General features: G+C 42.7%; 1 protein-coding gene across 2 annotated transcripts in view; it reads left to right on the top strand.

Annotated features, from left to right (window-relative positions):
• Positions 1-9,387, top strand: part of GLCE (glucuronic acid epimerase) — a 52,720-nt gene extending 43,333 nt beyond the window's left edge. Inside the window, exons 2-4 of one of the 2 annotated variants that reach the window (XM_075273095.1) lie at positions 57-628; positions 2,497-2,739; positions 4,752-9,387. In XM_075273095.1, the coding sequence (XP_075129196.1) occupies positions 70-628; positions 2,497-2,739; positions 4,752-5,776 (1,827 nt within the window). In that variant the 5' untranslated portion in view covers positions 57-69 and the 3' untranslated portion in view covers positions 5,777-9,387. Of the gene's footprint in view, positions 1-56; positions 629-2,496; positions 2,740-4,748 lie in introns of both variants that reach the window. The other variant, XM_075273094.1, reaches the window with a different exon arrangement.
• The last annotated feature ends 11,165 nt before the right edge of the window (positions 9,388-20,552 follow it).

The following is a 20,552-nucleotide window of genomic DNA, read 5'->3' as shown; positions in this document are numbered from 1 at the left end:
CACACTTTTATATTGTTGATCTGAAAGTAATTATTTCTTTGTTCTCTTTCCTATAGGTATGGTCTGAACATGCGTTGCTTGGCAGCTCGAGTCAATTATAAGACTCTAATATTTATCTGCTCGCTCTTTACCCTGGTGACCGTCTTGCTGTGGAACAAATGCTCCTCCAATGACCATTCCTCTACCCTTCCGTGGGGACCACAATCGGGCTTGAGGGTCGAAAACCTTGAGAAGAGGGCAGCGGCTTCTGAGAGTAATGCTGCCAATGGCCAGCTCAGATCGGAGGAGGCCTCGCCACAAGAGCAGCAGAAGGCACCACCATTGGTGGGTAGCAAAGGAACGGGACTTAAGTATGAGGAGATAGACTGCTTGATCAATGAAGATCTGAACGTGCGTTGCAGGAGAGAGGGCAATGAAGTGTACATGCCCTTCTCCTGGATGGAGAAGTACTTTGAGGTTTATGGGAAAATTGCTCAGTATGATGGCTTTGAACGATTTGAGTTTTCCCACAGCTACTCCAAAGTGTATGCACAGCGGGGCCCGTACTATCCTGATGGAGTATTTATGTCCTTTGAAGGTTATAATGTGGAAGTCCGAGATCGAGTGAAGTGCATCAGTGGTGTAGAAGGTAATCTATACAGTTCCTCCTATATGTGTTAAATTGACCAGATGAATGTTTCCAAAGATGACCTAGTCCTTTACTACAATAAGCAGTAGCATTTGCACATACACCTTTAAAGAAGCGCCTGCTTGCCACGGATCTGGGACAGTAGATGCCCCATTAGTGAGCGATTCAGGAGCCTGGCTAGGGTGATGGCATGTGTGCCCACAGACTGGGCTCTGAGTGCCTCTTATGGCATACGCGCTATAGGTTTGCCATCACAGGCCTAAATGATAATCATTAGAGATGAGCGAGTACTGTTCGGATCAGCCGATCTGAACAGCACGCTCGCATAGAAATGAATGGACGTAGCCGGCACGCGGGGGTTAAGCGGTCGGCCGCCGTCAAAACGGAAGTACCAGGTGCATCCATTCATTTCTATGGAGCGTGCTGTTCGGATCAGCTGATCCGAACAGTACTCGCTCATCTCTAATGATCATAAGAATGTACTAGCAAAGTCACCACCAAATTGCCCGGCGTAGGTTGTCATAGGCAGATACTCATGAATCCCTGCGGACTCCAATAACTGTAATGGGGTCCATTGGGTGTTTGTTGTTCTATAACTGAAACCAGCGGATGAAAAAGTCGTATGTACCGGACCTTTTCATCTGCCGATTTCTGATTGAGTAGATAGGCAGATGTGATTGTAGCCGGGACAAAGGAGGATTCCTACCACATACAACAGGATAATGTGAATACAGGCGACCATGACAAATGTTAATGGCCCGGTCATGTGCAGCCTCCAGTATAGTCGCTTTAATACTGTCCATAAGACTAGGATCCCCATACGGCTGACCCCATGCCAACATTCTGTGGGTGGGATCTTAAAGTGTAGAGTTAACTGGCCACACAATTTATCCGTTTTTGTCTGTCATTGTACACGAAATCTCCCCCCACAGTATGTGGCCCTGGTTCCTGCTGTTCCAACCGTTATCTAATCAGCTGCTGCCTGAACTTTGGTTTATTAATGTTTGGTAGTTTTTGTTTGAGATCAGTTTAAGGGGTTAAAAATGAGCGTTTTATTATGCTCTTCTATTTTGCGGTTTGTAATTGGAAAGGGATTATCTGATAGTTGTACAGAGAGCCCCAGGGACGTAGATCACAGGATAGATAGGGCTTATAATGTTTGTATTAAAATGCAGAGTGACGTGCCGTACCTGGAGTAAATCTCTCCAATGTATTTTACAGGGTTGCCAACTTTCTTCACACTCTTTTTATAAGAGGGGGGGATATATCATGCACTTACAAGGCATGAAATAATAGCAAAAACCTACAACTTTTTATTGTCTTTTTGCACTGCCCCCGCCACTTTTTTGAAATTTGCTGGTGTAAATGATCCCTGACATCTATGCCAGCTCGTAGCACATGGCCCGGCCAGTAAGGTTTGCCTGGTTCAGTGACTAGTATGTGCTGGACCTGTTCTAGCACTTCTACTTATTATTACAAGAACTAGCCTGACGTTCCCTATATCTACCACTGTTGGTGAACCACTGTTCAGTTGGTATTGTATCCTGGCCACGTTTTCACATTAAAGGGGTTGTCTTCTGCTCACCTGTATTAGCTGCCACCAATGTGGTCACCAATTGGCTGCATGGGTCACATGCCAACACAATAATACAGAAGCCGAGGATCACCAGAGTGTCTGTGCCGGATTTGCAGGAGTTTGAACAGGGAAGATATATTTTTAAAAAAATTTATTTTTTTTGCATGTTTTTGCTTTAGAACATTTGCGTCACATTTTTTGCCACTTGGAGTCAGACTACACTTTCTTTTTGATTCTTGTGTTCTTTCTTTATAACCAATGATCTATACTACTTGTCTGTCTTGTTCCTTAGGTGTCCCATTATCTACCCAGTGGGGTCCACAGGGATATTTTTACCCAATCCAGATTGCCCAATATGGGCTCAGTCACTACAGCAAAAACTTGACAGAGAAACCTCCACATATGGAGATATACGAGAAGGCGGATGACAAGACAGAAGGCGTGCTGGGCACATGGACTGTTCCTAAGGGAGCCTCAGTTACTACAGTGTATGATAAGACACGGGGTAGTCATGTCAGACATTTTGTAGTACCAGGTGAGTCTGGCCATTTATTACCTATTACTACGCATAGCAATATAATTCAATATCTGCTTACACTGAGACTCCATTGAATTAGTATATTGCATTTTGGTGAGACAACATCCCCAGTACGTTTCTGATCTGCATGGGTCTCCTGTATACATTGACTTTCCCTGCTTCTTGCCTAATCACAGAGCTGGATACAGGTCCCTCATGGCATCTGGCAGCCCACTTATCAGATTTCTACCATGCCTTCATTACCAGGAGGTGGGAGGAAGGTCTGTCCTCCAGTTCCATCCCTTAAGGATGTATCTAGAAGGCGATGACAAAAGTGACTTCATTGTCTCCTGAAGTGATTGACTCGTTAATCCTAATGGGTATTGATTAGCGGAGCCGCAGTACGTTAAAAGCTTGTTAAAGAGGTCGTAACGGAGAGCGCGAGATGGCGAAAACATTAATAGGGCTTCGATGGATGGGGTTGGGAAGGAAGAATGCCATATATTTATTCTTGCTTTGGGAACATTTTTTATGGGCACGCTTTCCCTGCTTACAAAGTACAACATGGTAGGATATCTAGCGGAGACTAAAGCTGGCCATATGCATAAGGCTGGCAGGTTAATTTGGGACACTAAACCACCCACAGGTCCTTGTGGAACAGGGGTTAAGTATCTAAAACGGTCTGCTCCTAATCCTGTCAGTGGCTGTTATGTAAGAAATAAAGTTTTATACTTGCCTGGCGAGGAGTCCGATAAGCGTCTCTGGTGACCCTGACGTCTGTGCGGTTGTTCAGGGAAGTACACCTCAGAATCACTGCGCACGCGCCTGAAGTCTGGTGTATGTGCACTGAAGCTAAGGTCTACTCCACACCAGTATAGAAGGGTTTGTTAGAACCACCATTCTATATAAAGCTGTGTCCCAAATAGACCAGACAGGTCTTTAAAAAGGACCTTTTGCCACCTCCACCAATTCATGTTCTTAGTAGTATTATTATTATTAATTATTATTATTATTATTATTATTGTTTATATAGCTTCATTAATTCCATAGTGCTTCACATATGGGGGTTACATATAGTACACAAAATATACAGGTAGATATAATACTAACAATGACCGACTGGCACAGTGGGGTAGAGGGCCCTGCCCGCAGGGGCTTACAATCTATGAGGGAAGAGGGGTAGAGACAGAAGGTGAGAGGGGAGGCTATTCAGATGGTGGTGTGGTGATAGTGTTATTGGGGGTTGTAAGCCTTCCTGAATAGGTGAGTCTTCAGGGCCTTCTTGAAGCCTGTGATTGTGGGGGTCAGTCTTATGTGTCTTAGTAAGGAGTTCCAGAGTATGGGGGATACATAGGAGAAATCTTGGATGAGAGTAAAGTGGAGTAGGAAGTCTTTGGAAGATCTGAGGTTATGTGTGGGCATGTAGCATTTGTTAATGGGCTTTTCTCCACTGATTCCAGTACAGTTGGAATTTTCTCTCTAGCCCCCACCATTTCCGAGTAACAAGCGCTGTTAGTTTTGGTGCCTGATTTGCTATGTAAACTCTGTAATGTCAGGTGGGTGGTGTCAGACAAGGGGGTGTGATTCAGAGCTCCAATCAGAAGCAGCCAATGTCAGAGCTCAGAATCACATCCCTTGTCTGCTCCTGCCTGACATTGCCCTCCTGACAGTGCAGAGCCTAAATAGCATATCAGGCACTAAAATTAACAGTATTGATTGCTCGGGAACGGTTGGGGCTAGAGAAAAAATTCCAACTGTGGCAGAATCAGTGGATCAGGGACTATTAAATGATGTAAAGAGCTGGAGTTCTTGGGAGTAGTGAAAGGTTTGTGTTAAAGACATATTTCTATGTTCACCGTTAAAACAGCTTGATCAGATTTTCTCTAAACCTGTATACATGGGTGACTGATGTAGCAAACAGCCTGTATATGTGCAACACCAAATGTTAGAGGCCAAATATGCTTCCTGGAGTATCTTCTTTTCTTTTTTTGGCTCTTCTTATGTAACTCTTCTGTTTGCCTTTTCAGCAGAAAATTCAGAAGGAGCATCGCTAATGCTGGGCAACACTAAGGATTTCATCCTGTCCCTTGACTTGAAGTTCTTGACTAATGGTAGTATCTCTGTGGTGCTGGAGACCACGGAGAAGAACCAGCTGTTTACTATACATTACGTGACCAACACACAGCTCATCGATTTTCATAACCATGATGTTTATTATGGGATTGGACCCCGAACTACTTGGAGTACTCTAACCCGGGATCTTTTGACTGATCTTAAAAAGGGAGTGGGGCTGTCCAACACAAAAGCTGTACGTCAGACTAAGATCATGCCGAAGAAGGTTGTCCGCATTGTGGCAAAGGGCAGTGGGTTTTTGGATAATATCACCATCTCAACTACTGCCCATACAGCTGCCTTCTTTGCTGCCAGTGACTGGCTTGTAAGGAATCAGGATGCTAAAGGTGGCTGGCCAATAATGGTGACCAGAAAGCTGGGGGAGGGATTCAAGGCTTTGGAACCAGGGTGGTACTCTGCAATGGCCCAGGGGCAGGCAATATCTACACTGGTCCGTGCCTATCTGCTAACTAAGGAGCAGGTATATCTAGACTCTGCACTGAAGGCAACTTCTCCTTTCAAGTTGCCCTCAGAAAAACATGGAGTAAAAGCAGTTTTTATGAGCAAATATGACTGGTATGAAGAGTACCCTACTACGCCAAGCTCCTTTGTGCTGAATGGGTTCATCTATGCCCTGCTTGGACTCTACGATCTAAAAGAAACTGCTGGGGAGAAAACGGGCAAAGAAGCAAGGCTGCTATATGATCGAGGAATGGAGTCGCTCCGCGCCATGTTGCCTCTTTACGACACGGGCTCTGGAAGTATTTATGATTTAAGGCACTTCATGCTAGGCACTGCCCCTAATCTTGCCCGTTGGGACTACCACACTACCCACATTAACCAACTTCAGCTTCTCGCCAGTATAGACGGGTCTCCAATATTTAGAGACTTTGTTCGTCGTTGGAAGTCCTATTTAAAAGGAGGCAGGGCGAAACATAACTAGAAAGTAGCCAGGAAACCAGCCAGAAACCAAAAGCTGTCAGGGCGTGACCAATGCCCAAGTCCAGCTCTGTACGCTTTGCTAACAGTGGTCCGCATCTGCTCTTGAGTTGTAAATCCCGAGCGGTACAATGGGCAGATATAGCTGTGAGCTGCTCACTGTACATACAGCCTTGCCATAATGTGTGTTAAACATACTAGTGTTTTCTTTAATATTAGTTTGTCTTTGGGAAGCTAGAACCAGATATAGACTATAAGCCGAGGATCGGTTACGAACTTCACTATTCTTCCTGATTTCATTCTGTGCCTTCTGTCCTTATGATGTCATAGAAACCGAGGGAACAACGTTTAAAGCCCATTATTTCTTCAAGGGACTTGAGGTTTTGGCTGCTGGAGACTTGAACTCCCAGTGTAGATATATTTTGTGTTGACAATCATAACAGGTAACTAGTTATCTTTCAATGACATCACGGACCGAAACGCGCAACGCTCATGTAACTTCCCTTCTCAACTCGTACGCCAACTAATATTAACAAAATACTAGCAGTCCTGTCTAATGCACTTTAACGCATGATATTTTACAGAATTCTGCCCAGTTATTGACCATTCAGTCCAACTTTTCTCAAAGATTTTCCAAAGATTCTGCCCAAAAGTTCAATCTCCTCCCTGATACAGAGCTGAGCATTTCTCTTAAATGAAATATATAGAATATTTACATTGCATCTAGATATAAAATACATAGTTTTTATACCTGACAAAAAAGTGAATAATTTTCTAAGTGGAATCCCTTTTATTTACCATAATATAGAGGATTACTTATTGTTAAAGAGAGATTTATAAATGACTGCTTCCACCCTGGAATCCCCTGCAGATCACTGTGACAATGCCTTTATCATACAGGTATCTACCCCGCTGTGTCGTGTGTTTGCTCTCTCGTCTGTGATCTTAAACTGTGTCATTCCTAAATGGGCTTAGTGCGCCGTACCACAATGAAAAATGTATAGTCTCATAAGAAATCCATTTTCTCCATACTGATAGTGTGCTATAGCATCTGATACTACATATACTTTATGGGTAGAGGTTATCCGCTGTGGACAATGTCTTTGGATCCCCTGGCAATAACGTGATCTTGGCAGAAAGTGTGCAGTTACTCTGCAGCGCCCCTACAGGTGCAATGAAGCATAACAGAGTTCTCATTGCAATCAGTAATGTACATATCCAAAGTACAGCAAAAGTGACGATTAATGGTGTTGGCCCGGACTCTACTTTGGGTAAGATGGGCCATAGATATCTGATGGGTGGAGTGGTGGACAGTTGACCTGTACAGATCAGCTGTATTCGGCCACTTCCTATGCACAGCACAGAGGTCAAGTCCCAGTATAGTGGCAAGCGCAAAATTTTTACCTATCAGTATGTCTTTGGAGTATGGGAGGAAATCACGCAAACATAGGGAGAACATACAAACTCCTGGCAGATGTCATTCCTGGCAGGATTTGAACCCAGGACTCGAGCACTGCAAGGCTGCAGTGCTAACCACTGAGCCACCGTGTTGCCCCTACCATCTGCTTCTGTTCAGTGTATAGAACTGGTGTTGTAAGTGGCCCCATACAGCTGATCTGTGCGGGGGCCAGCTGTCACCCCCCCATTCCACCCAACAGATATTATACCCTATCCTTAGGATAAATAAAAATTCCTGACCAACGCTTTTAACTTATTCCAACATCTTGCGCATACACAAAGTGGTACCAATTCGGCCCTACAAAAATGCTCTTTGCTGTACTTTTGGATTTTATCTTTGGAGTGAACCCTCCTACATGAGGTTGCTGTATCACTATTCTGGGGGAGACGTTGTTATTCCTAATATATACTTGACTGTAATTCATGTACATGACTGATCCCCCAGGGATGCTCCCTGCTAACAGATACATAAAGGGGGCTCCTGAGCACTAGAGCGCCATCTATATACTCAGAATTGTATGGTAAGGTATTCAGTAACCACCTGCAGCTTTCTGATCATCCTTATATTATAACTCTAACCTGCCGGCCACTTATCTAACAGATGTGGTAACGTGCAGTCTGGTATTTGTGGTGCAAAGATAACGGATACTACAAATAGGTAAGACTTCATGCAGTGTCGCATAGGAGCTAACTCTAACCCAAAAAACAGAATTTCTTATTTTGCCCAGAACTGCTGTCATATAACTCGTGAAGACGTTCATATAGCACATTTTGGACCCACTGAATATTTTTAGTGCATGCTACTTTTTCCAGAATTGTAGCACTTTGGTCTACTTTTTCTCAGATGTACAGATCAAGGAGGAAGTCTAGTTAGAGCGACCTTCCAGCCAGGAGGTCAGAAATATTGCTCCTTTGGCTGTTTTTTTTAGATCACCCCCATTAGATCAGAGTAGGGGTATACACGTATCGCAGGGCCTCATAGCAAAATGGAATAAGCTCCAGCACTCAATTTATTTTTTTAAATAATATATATATGTATATAAATTTTCTCTTTGTATTTATACCAGACAACTAGTATAAATGCATTGATATCTCTCCCCTATACATTTTTGAGTGTTAAAGCGTGTTCCCTGGAGCTACCACTAGGTGGAGCTCATTGCATTGCATTAATACAACTACTATTGAACTCAATGAAAGGTGTAAATATCTCCTTACTGTGCTCCCCCTAGTGTCCACTATGGAAAATGCAGCGAAGCAATGTAGCTAAACTTTACCCTAATGGAGATGAGCTAAAAGCTGCCAGAGTTAAGATTATTTATTTTTTGCCATTTTGTAGCTTCTGTTTTGCAGATCATTTTTGAGCTCCTGGCTGAAGGGTCATTCTAAGATCAGGCTGTGTTCACATCTCCAGATGCTCCATTTTATTCTGACCCTTGTTGGCAGGTCACAACATTAAAAAAACTGCCATTTTTGCAACGTCTGTCATTCGGCCATCAAAAAACCGACTTGCTCTATCTCTAGACCTAGATCGAGCCATGTGAACAGACCCATTGACCTACATGGGCTCAAAAACATCCATGGCATGGTCATTATTCACTGTTATGTGGATAAGCCCCTTCCATGGACTTGATCGGGCCAACACGGCACTATCAAGTGCATACGGTAATAACCCCGTTCTGGCCATCTTCCATATAAGACTTGGTGTCATTCCAGCAGTCTATTCCAGCAGTCTATCACCCTGCGGGCATTGTGGCTTTCATTAATGTGAACATAGCCTTATACATATTTCCATGGCTACAGTGGTGCTTGTATAGTATGAAAACTCTGATGGTGCTTACAGCTCAGTGGTACAGCGATCATGTCAGGAGCGACACCAATAGAATATTACAAAGGGTGAGAGTGATTAGATATCGAGTAGAAATCCATTATCCGGGGACAATCCCTTCACAAGGCTCACACTATAGTATACATATATTTTTAATAGAAAACTGCAGAAAATTTTTATACTGGATGGATTAAGCAGCATGGTATTAAATGACAGATATATAGAAGTCTTCCTGTCCAGGAGGCTTGTCTTTGTTCTCTATTATAAATTCTTTATTGGAGTGTTTTTTGGGGGGTTTTCTGTTATCTTTGTAATATTTTAAGTCATTTTTTTGTGTATATCCTGATTTAAAAAAACGCACAGTCTTTTGTGGCAGAGGCAAAGTCAGGAGTGTCTATAGAGACAGTAGAAGTTTTATTTCTTTTTATACTTTTCTATTCTTTTTGGATCCACTTCTGTCTTTAGCTCATAGAACTACATTGCAGACCACCATAAGAAGAATTGTGTGATTCCAGCCTTAGGGTGATGGGGTTTTTTTTTTCCAGATTATTCTCTAGCCTGATTTTAATTGCTTATACATAATATATATATATTTTTTTTTCTTTTTTTGGGGTGATACTGGATACAGAGATGCCATATAGCTCTTCGAGCTTGTACAGAACAGTGATACTATTGTGCGGAAAAACCCTAATATTAAGCAAGGTGCCCTCTGCCGGACTCTGTGGCTGTTTTCGTTGGTGGCAGAGACTTTGAATTAAGTGGGTGGATGCTTGACTGCGCCTTTATTTCGATTCCCCCCCCCCCCCCTTCCCCACACACATTGGTTTTATGTCGGTCGATGTCCATTCATGATGGCCAATAGGAGACCTTTGTCAGACAAAAGATTGGTCATGTTAGATATTAATGGTCAAAAATATCTTGGCATCATCTGACACACTTGGCCAGTTTATTCAAGATTAATGGTTGGATCGTTCATTCAGTTCAATCTCACAGCTGCATCATGGCCGTCAAAAAAAAACTGATGTGTGTGTGGCCATATAGGTTCACACTGGTATTCGGGTGAATCTGCCCAGATTCCTTTTAAAGGGATTCTACCATTAAAATCAATTTTTTTTTTTCTTGCTAACATGTAGAAATAGCCTTAAGAAAGACATCTAAAGGTAGGAGACAAATAGCCTTAAGAAAGGCTATTTGTCTCCTACCTTTAGATGTCTTCTCTGCATCGCCATTCCGTAGAAATCCCGGTTTTCATTGGTAAGCAAATGAGTTCCTTCACAGCACTGGGGGCGGGCCCCAGCGCTCAAGCAGCACTGGGGGCATCCTCAATGCTGCCAGAGAACTCTCCAGCGCCACCTCCATCTTCTTCTGGAAAGGGGTCTTCACACGTTTTCTTCCAGGGGTTGGCTTCAAACTTCTAGGCCTAGGGCAAAGCCGACTGCGCATGCCCGCCGGCCACAAGAAAATGGTCGCTCTACAATACGCTCAGGAGTTTGAAGCCAACCCCCAGAAGAAGACACGTGAAGACCCCGTTCCTGAAGAAGATGGAGGCGGTGCTAGAGAGTTCTCTTGCAGCATTGGGGACGCCCCTGGTGCTGTTTGAGCACTGTGGCCCACCCACAGTGCTGTGAGACAACTCATTTGCATACCCACAAAAACCGGGATTTCTACGGAACTGTGGCGCGGAGAAGACATCTAAAGGTAGGAGACAAATAGCCTTTCTTAAGGCTAGTCCTACGTGTTAGCGAGAAAATATTCGATTTTAATGGTAGAATCCCTTTAAATCGGTGGAGAGAAAAGACCTGTAAGCACAACTTTTCTCTTTGTTGATTTCAGTATAAAATTGGTGGGAACCCAGCGGATCCCATTATAGTCTATGGGGTCCGCAGGTAACCGTTTTTTTACATGGACAGGTTTCCGTCCTTTGGGACTCCAGACAGAGCTAGTGTGAACCTAACCTTAGCTGGGTATTCTGCTTCAATTTCTCACCATTGGATGCTTTAGGTTAGGATACCCCTTTTAGGTCAACTGAACTGTGAAAAGGATTTCCTTGTACGAAATATCTTTGCGCCATTTGATCTGCCTTGGACTATCAGCGACACCACTGCTACTACCAAGTAGAAAACTACCCGTTGTCCATGCGAAAGACCATTCTTTACTATAATAGAATCCATCTTGTAACCTCCCAGAGGACTTCTCATTCCTATAGATCCCAGTAATAACTAACCCTTTAATGTGTGGATTTGGTGCAATATGAATGCTGGTTACTCTGGCTCCTTTCCTTATAAGATGGGTCTGGATATATATTTTCGGAAGTAATTTTGCCCAATGAAGAAACACGCTACCAAGTCACTATGCATCTGAATTACAAAGCAGGGTAAGAGAGTGACACGGAGGGCAAAACTGGATTTTTCTTCCCTTGATAATATTTGGGTAGGGGGGGGGGGGGGGTCAAATTTTGTGTTGTGTTTTGTTGCTATCACTTTCTGACCTTCGACATGTGGGTATATGCCATGTGTTTGTGAGTGTGTGTGTGTGCGTGCATATATAGAGCACGTGTACACACATATATATGCAATACTTTGTTTACTGGATCCCTTGTGGTGAGGTGGTCCTTCCGAATGCTGTATAGACTTTGCATTTTAAGCACAATGTGCCCATGATAATTTTATACACAGATTTTTTTTTTTCTTGCAGAAAATAAGAGGTGTTGCTAATGTTTATATAAAGAAAGACGGATCAGCATCATGCTTCAGTAAGCTGCTTTATAAGATTGTAAAATAAAAATTTTTATCTTCTGAATGACCCGTTTATTGTGTGTTTTTTCTGTCTACCATTAATAGAATACCAAGAAAGACTGAACGTTTCATGTGTGTAAAGAATGTGATGTAACGGCCTGGCGACAAGGGCAAATATGTAGGACTGGCACCATGCCCTAGAGACGTCTCCTGTTTCTCAGAAATGGCTGCTCTGAAATCAAAGTATTGATTTCTTCATTGCGTTTCCAACAAGCGATTGGTCAAACCTGTCAAGCGGGCACTAGGCAGAATGTAAAGCTTCTGCCAAGATGGATGACTACAATCTTAGACTGGTTTGTGGTAGAAATTCCAATAAACTGAGTCCACCCTAACACTCACACATAGAAATGGTTGAAAGAAAAATTTCACCTCCATGTTGCCCGTGGCAAGCAGAGCCCAGAATTAAATTTTTTTTATTCTGATATGACTGGTTGCTCTGGGCAATGCTGACCCATACGGTATGTAGGCCAACGTGCCATTTTTAGAGGTGGCCACAGACTGCTGCGAACCTATCTGAGCCTGGCTGAAGAACCTTGGGATGACGTCATCTCGGGTCCTGCAGCAGAGCCAGAGCAGCACTTGGGACTTTGGGGCATTGTGCGGCATATCAAGTAGCCTATGTTTCCTTCCCGGTGACCATCTAGGTATGTGTCAAATCTCAGCCAAATCCGTTCACCCGTTTGGCCGTGATTGAGGAACAAACATCCAAACTCACAGGATATTTCAAAAAATCCCAGTCTCTTAAAAAAAAAAAAAAAAAGTGGGGGGGGGGGGCACTCTGTACCCACCTCCTATTGAAGTGCATAAGCATAGGAAATCTTTCAGCTGATGGCAAGAAGATTTCCACAGTGGAGGTCCCACCACAAAATCAGCTGTGTGAACTTGCCCTAAGGATAGTTTCACACTGTTTTTTTTTGAAAAATGCCAGAGTTTTGTGGAAGTTTTCCATTCAATTATTTATTTATTTATTTTTTAACTGAAGCCAAAGAAGGATTGAAAAGCAATCAGCATTGTTCTAACTATAGGGGTCGCAGCTAGGACCTGGCCCAGAAAGCAAAGAACCCACAGGTCACCCACAACACACTAGGGCTGGTTCAACATCTTTGAACTCCTGTACGATTTCTTTTGATGTGTGTTTTACATTTATTACTCCTGCTCTCTGGTGCCCAGGAGTCTAAAGATTTATGATATGTGGCATTCCACTATCAGAACGGAAACAAATAACCTTTAATTTGCAAAACAAAGCAGTTGGTCAGCAACAGAGGGGCCTAGGCAGAATAGGAAAGGTAAATGCTGTTAAAATGTACAGTTTGGAGGAGGCTGACATCTGTTGCAAGGTGCACAGGGAGACCCAAGCTAAACGTAAAGGGGTACTCCTTTTTTTCAAGGATCATATTCAGATTTGTATTTTAAGCTAACGGAAATGTTTTACCCAATACATGTTTATTGGGTAAAACATTTATTTACAGCTGGTTGCCTAGATTACAGACCTGCTACAGGTCAGACTGATGACTCGGTCGCTGCCTCTGGCCATCTATATATTCTCTTCTCTTCCTCTTTCAGCAGTTTATGAACCCTGATTTTAGACAAATTTCTTGGAGTAGTGTCTTTGTAATCTGTACATGTAAATCCAGGTAGCCTTAGGTTCACACTAGCTTTGGGATCTCTGTCCTTCAGGACCTCTTGGGGACCCGAAAAACGGAAACTCCATCAGCTTAAAAAGCGGTTGCACATAGAAACCTGCGGGCCTCAGACTATAATGGGGTCCACCAGGTTTCCAACTAGTTTCTGCCGAAAATGGCAGATAGAAAAGTCCTCTCCGCCTACCCTGTTTCCCTGAAAATAAGACACACACACCCCCCCCCCCCCCCTTCACCTTCTGGATCACATACAACCGGCAGTCATGCCGGAACTCCGCTAATTGTTCCCCACTTCGTTTGCCGATTGTTCCCCACTCCAGCCGCTGCATAAAACATCCCCCGAAAATAAGAAAGGTCATATATTTCGTTAGCTAATTAATTATAAGAACATGTCTTATTTTTGGGGAAACAGGGTATTTTAAGCAGAATAGGGGACATCCAATTACATTTGTGCTCCATAGGCTTCTTTGTAGTAGTCTGTGCCACTAACACTGAGCAGAATAGGACATACTAAGAGGTCATTCACACGGAGTAAAGTGGTGCTCATTCTGCCACAATAACTCACGGCAGAATCAGCACTGATAAAAAGACTCCCATTGAGTTCAATGGGTTCCGGCTTCCACGCAGACTACGTTGATTTCATTGTGTTCCGTGTGGAAGACGGAACCCATTGAGCTCAATGGGAGTCTTTTTATCAGTGCCAATTCTGCCACGAGCTATCGTTGCAGAATCAGCGGCACTTTACTCCATGTGGGTGACCGCTAAGAGTTTTATGACATGGATGCATGGCCCGCACATAGAGCAATGGAAAACAGGTGTTAGAGTTAAGTCCTCCATCTTTGTATTTTGGCAGCCATCTTGTACTCTTTCACATAAGTATGTATTTTTCTGCTTAAGTCAAGGAGGCCCTTTGTTAGACTTTAAGGAATGTGATAATGAACGTTAATGCAGAGGTTGCTAATCCTTATCTCTCAAGGGCCTCATTTTGAGAAGATGCAGCTGACTTTGTATATCTCTTATCTCCTTTACATGATGTATGGACACATAACCAACAAAAGTATTAATCTTATGGTATCTGGGCACTCTGTCATATTTTATGGTATATGAAGGTCACTTAGAGTGTATAGACACAGGGTCTATGGAACATGTCATCTTATCTCTTTTGCCATGATATATACATATAGACAGTCTGGGATGTTAACTCACACATAAGTATTTTGAATCCTTCTTTGTTTCATGGGAAAGTCCATCCCAGTGTGGAAAGTTATAATGAGATGCAGATCATATCAGGCCTCAGCCAATAGTCATGTGCCAGGCTTATTTTATATCTCTATGACCAATCATGGTATACTAATTAGAATAGCCAAGCCAGCTCTTTGTCTGTAATGTATTTAAACTACCTTTTTCTTATAATAAAATCAGAACTCTTTTGATACACTACCATCTTGTGTCTTTAATCAGTTCTCCAGGCTTAAAGAAAATGGCTGCAGTCCATCTAGGCCTGTTAATTATCTAATTTGGAACTCTGCAACATACTCTTATGAGGACACTTTAATGTCCCCAACACAGGATAATGTGTATGGGCTATTGAAATGAATGAGTCCGTGTGCCATCCAGGAAAAACCAGAATAGCACACAGATGTATACACGAGGCCTAATAGAGATGCTAAAATAAGACTTTATTATGGCTTATGATATATATATATCAAAATATAAAATCTAGTAGTTATTAGACTGGAGCCTCAACTAATGAAATATTCAGTTACGCTACTTATCACCAGACCCCTGTCTTTTAGTCTCCAGCAAGATACCCCATGTCAAGCAAAGCTGTCATTGAGCTCATTGATCTGAGTGTCAGCCGCTACTGGCACCCTGACAGCGGCCATAAAACCAGCAGTGGTCTAAATTATGTATGTAGTGTTTTGACCAGAAGTGCCCTGTTGTCAGAGAATAGTGGTCCCCGTGGACTTATGCATTGAAATGTCCATATAATACTATGTGGCGGCAAAATATTGCAGGCTGCTTTCTGTTTATGACATCCATATCATCCTACCTGCTTCAGGGCATTGTATACAAAGCCGATCTGCACAGTATACACTTGACACAGTAGTTATTCTTACTTTTCGGTATATACAGATGCATGGAGCCTGTGCTATGAAGCTGTAGGCATGTGTTGTGCCAATGTATGGTGCTCTGTACAGCACTGGGTTATAGATTGATACTTCTTAGTATGGCATCCAGTAGAGCATGCTGGGATTTTTTTTTACCCTGTTCAATTGATATGGAAACCAGCAGCAGAAAATACAATAGTGTAAGGGCATATTCGCACTGAGGAATATGAAGGGGACTTCTGCCTTGTATTTCCATCACAGATTTCACATGCCTCATACGAATGAGCTTAACCAGCGGTGAGTTTTGGGCTGTGGGTTCTGCTGCTGGATCAGCGGTGACATCGAGCAGGACGCTTATGTTTTTTAGCATCTTGCTTCAATCCCTGCATCCCATACAGTGGGAGATAGATTCCGGCTGGAATTTGACACAATTTTTGAGATAGAATCCATCAAATTCCACAATGTGAGGTCAGTGGATTTGTATTACAGCCCCATTGAGATTGGTGATTATGAGAACCGCAATATGGCCGTGTGTTTATATTGATGGATAAAGCCCGGTTCACTTCTGCACTCGGGTTTCAGTTCTGGGGGTCCGCTTGGGGTCCCCCTAAATGGAAACCTAATGCACATAAAAAAGTGGTTACCTCAGGAAACCTGCGAACTCCATAGACTATAATGGGGTCTGCGTGGTTTCTGTCTGAAAAATGCGGAGAGGGGAACGGAATCCCCATACAGAGTGTAAATGCAGGTGTGAACCCAGCTTTAGATGAATATGGATTCTTTTCCTGTTTTCAGTAAAGCATTAGCCTAGAGCTCAATGGCGATTATACATGTAGAGTAATAGCTTCACAATATTGCGCATGATTGAATTAAGTGTGATCCTATTCTTCTATACATTCTATTTGATCTTATCTGGGATGTAGAGCACCACCCGGGAAGATACCTGTGATCATATCCATATGCCTTACATAACTGCAGGGCATGCATTAGCAGTTTAACTTAAGCAATAGTGCCAGTTCCTCTTGGAATTTTTGATTTGGGAAACTAACCTACCCACAGATCCTTATGGAATATGAGTTTAGTGTGCCAAATCACCTTATTGCAAAGCCATCCATGTCAGAATAAAATAAAAAAAAATCTTCATACTTAAAGAGGACCTTTTATGTCCTCAGGCACATGCGGTTATATATACCGCTAGAAATGATATGCAGAATCTATAGAAGTAGAGCTGTTACAGCTACAGGTAGAAAATCTCACGGAACTGTTAACTTTGCAGTCAGACTAGTTCATTATGTTAAAGAACACTCAGAAAAAAACATGAAAAACCATAAACGATCATTTTTAAGCAAAACGCTGTTTTCAACATGACCTCAAATTACAGATTATCAGAAGGTCATAGAAATGTTAATGTAGACTTTTTCCTAAAATGGCTGTTAAATCCACCAAGGTTACATTCACATTTTGACTAGTTAAAGAGGACCTTTCATGTCCTCAGACATGTTCCTCACAGGTTAGCGTCATCGCTGGGCAGTAAGGAACGTCCCCTCTGATCGTACAGGGCTATGGATGAGTATTGTCAGGAGGAGCGTTCCTCACAGCCCAACTAGACTGTCAGGAATGCCTTACTGACAGTGAAGAGATATCGGCAATTGCACGATATCTCTTGCCCTGGGACACATAACAGGAAAGCTAACAGTGCGCTGAATTCAGTGTACCTTTGTCTTTCTAGCTGTATATAAAACCGCATGTGCCCAAGGACATTAAAGGTCTTCTTTAAGAGTGTCCCTTTATCTCCAAGTTTCCATCAGGATTCGTAGACAGTCAAAGGGAGACTTTTTCTTGAATGACTGGACCCAGATATACATTACATTTTCCATGTAAAAATGACAAAACTATGCACAGTTTTTCCCCTGCCATTGTCACTGTTTAAAGAGGACTTTTCATCAGTTCGGGCACATGCGGTTTTATATATTGCTAGAAAGCCGACAGTGCACTGAATTCAGTGCCGGTACCGTAGCTCTTCACTGTCAGAAGGGTGTTCCTGACAATCAGTCAGGAACTCCCTTCCTCACAGCAGCTCCTATAGTGCTGTGAAGAAGGACGTTCCTGACTGACTGACTGTCAGGAACGCCCTTCTGATAGTGAAGAGCTACGGTACCGGCACCGATAGCTCTTCACCTAAGGGAACAGATCGTGAAAGCCGAAAGTGCACTGAATTCATCGCACTGTGGGCTTTCTAGCGGCATATAAAACTGCATGTGCCCCAAATGATGAAAGGTCCTCTTTAATATGGATGACACTGCCTTGTAATTGTCTCTTAGCTGCTGATCCGATGTTCACGGCCTTGAATTATCTGCAGAAAGATTCAAGGATGGAGAAGAAAGAAAGACACCTAATACCAATCCATGTGTCGTCCTAGCCATTTTTACTGACCCGCAGACTGGACACGGTCATGGGCATGTAGCCTAATACACACGTCTTATATTACCCCACCAGCACATTTATTGACCCTTAAGATTTCTATGGCCGCCTTATATTCTGCACTTGTACGTATAAAATGTCATTAATTTCAGCATTATATTCACTGTATTTGCAGACTTATCTCACAGCTCCTGATACGTCTCAGATACCCCAGACTGTTCTAAAACAAACAAGTTATGAAGCAGCTCTGACTTGTCTGCATTTTTGACAAGTAAAATTTCGGAGATTGATCTATTTATCACATAGCTGTGACAAATAAGACATTCTCCTCTACACCATATCCCTACATTCAGATGTGTCAGTCACCTACACAACTGTAACTCATAAACCTGCCCCAATGTCTTTTTTTACATGATGATCTGCCAGTTAAATTGTATGCATTTGATATTGGCTGCCACCTACTGTCTGTTTAGTGAACTGCATTTTGAATTTTTGCTTGAATAAAAGATTAGGTTCTGTCTACATAGGACTGGATGGAGCAACTGCAGTAGTAAAAAAAAAAGTGGTATAGCAGTGCCTCATGTATCTCTATGGGTGCCCTATTACAGAGCCATAGTAATATTGTGTGCATGCCACCTGGGAAATTCCCATAATAGTGAACACACTTCAGGCTAAGGCCCCAAGTAGCAAGCCACAGCAAAAAAAAAAAAAAACGCGGAAAAGACAGTGGAGGAAACAATCTTTTTTTCTGCAGTGTTCTTCAGTTTTTTCTTCTACCGAGTTCTACCTCTAATACTGTATATCTATACAGAAAACACCAGCATTTCCGCTGCAGATTTTTTTCTACAATGTATGGTTGGAATTAGCCAGAATCTCATCCACTTTGCCAGTACTCCAGTACTGTAAATCGCAGCGTTTTTGCAATCTGGGGCCCCAGTCTTCGTTTATAGGGTTATATTTTGCCGCTATCAAAAACATTGCGTTTCTGGTTTCAAAACTGAACATCCATCAGCGTGTCATAATTGACCTCACTTACCTGAACAAGTTTCTTCTAAAGACGCCTATCTGCACGTTCCAATTCTGCCTTCCCACAGATATGCAGGGAATTGCAGGTTCAGCACCTTCACATTACATGTCTTCCTTTCAGCATCTCATGGATCCACGTGTGTTCACAAAAATCATTGTGTACAGTATCTTGACTGGTTGGTTCTTCAGAGCGTCATTTGTGGAAATTTTCTCCACACATCTGTTATGATCCAGTTTTGGAGTGTCAGGTTTTTCTAGTAACCTACAAGAAATCCAACTCCTACTCAGTCTCTCCAATACCTAGGATTTCTCCTGGATACCTGGAGCTTCACCATCTCAACCACCAGAGAATCCTCAATGTGAGAAGAGGAATGAAATATCTCATCCGGCATGATTTGATATGAACGTATTAGGCTACCTAGCATCAGCACTGGAGGCGACCCCCTAGGTCAGACTTCATTTTGGATGTTACTGAACATTTTAGCACAGCGATCAGGAACTACAATCTTCTGGATGTTCCTATGAAGATCTGGCACCAGACCAAATTAGACCCCACCTGGTGGCTAGACACAAGGGAATGGCCCGGAAGGTCATCGATCACCATCGATGCCTCATCCAGAGGCTGGGGTGCACTTCTAGGATCCAAGGCCTGTGGACTCCTTTGGTGAACAGAGCCCCATCCAACCTCAGGGAGATGAAGATAAGTGAGGTTCGATCTATTCCATTTCCAGTAATACATAGCAGGAGAGGCAGTCCTGATTCTGTCAGACAACTGCCCCACCATCATGGGGCAAAACAAGCAGGGGGGCGAACAGGAGCCCACTTCTGATTCAGGAATGCAGAAGTCATATGTTGTATATAACACGTTTTTCATGTGGAAAATTCACAACATAATATAGTAACATTTTGGTCAATGAGGTTCTCGCTTTCAAGGGCACAATGAAGGATTGACATCCTGTTGCTCCCCAGCCTAAGGCCCTACGTTGCAGAAATGCAGCTTTTTTGTTGCAGATTTTGCTGTGGTTTTTTTGAGCCAAAGTCAGGAGCGGATTGAGCAGAAGGGAGAAGTATAAGAGCTTCCTGTATATTTCCCTTTCCATTTGTAGCTATTTTTAGTTTTGGCTCAAAAACCACAACAAAATCTGCAACCAAAAAAGCTCGGTTTTTGCAACGTGGAGCCTCAGCCTCACTGAAAACGCATCATTGCGTTTTTGTAGCATTTTTCTATGCCTTTTTATCCCTTATTAAACTTATAGAGAAACCGCAAGCATTTTCGCATGTAAAATTGACATGCTGTGTTTTTCAAAAAACACATGCGTTTTTGAAATGCAGCTTTTCAGAACCCATTTTTGCTGTATTTTTTGCAAATGCACCTTTTTTTTAGTCTGAGGTGTTTATTTATGGTGTAGGTTACCTCCTTGCTAAACCCTGCGCACACGTGTTAATTATTTTAGGTGCGCCTTTGTTTTAGGCACTTGCCCTTGTTTAATGTTGTTTGACATGA

The sequence above is a fragment of the Leptodactylus fuscus genome, chromosome 5 (assembly GCF_031893055.1).
Source record: "Leptodactylus fuscus isolate aLepFus1 chromosome 5, aLepFus1.hap2, whole genome shotgun sequence".
In the NCBI taxonomy this organism is placed as follows: domain Eukaryota; kingdom Metazoa; phylum Chordata; class Amphibia; order Anura; family Leptodactylidae; genus Leptodactylus; species Leptodactylus fuscus.
The sequence above is the reverse complement of the archived record's forward strand: the minus strand, read 5'-3'. Positions and strand labels throughout refer to the sequence as shown.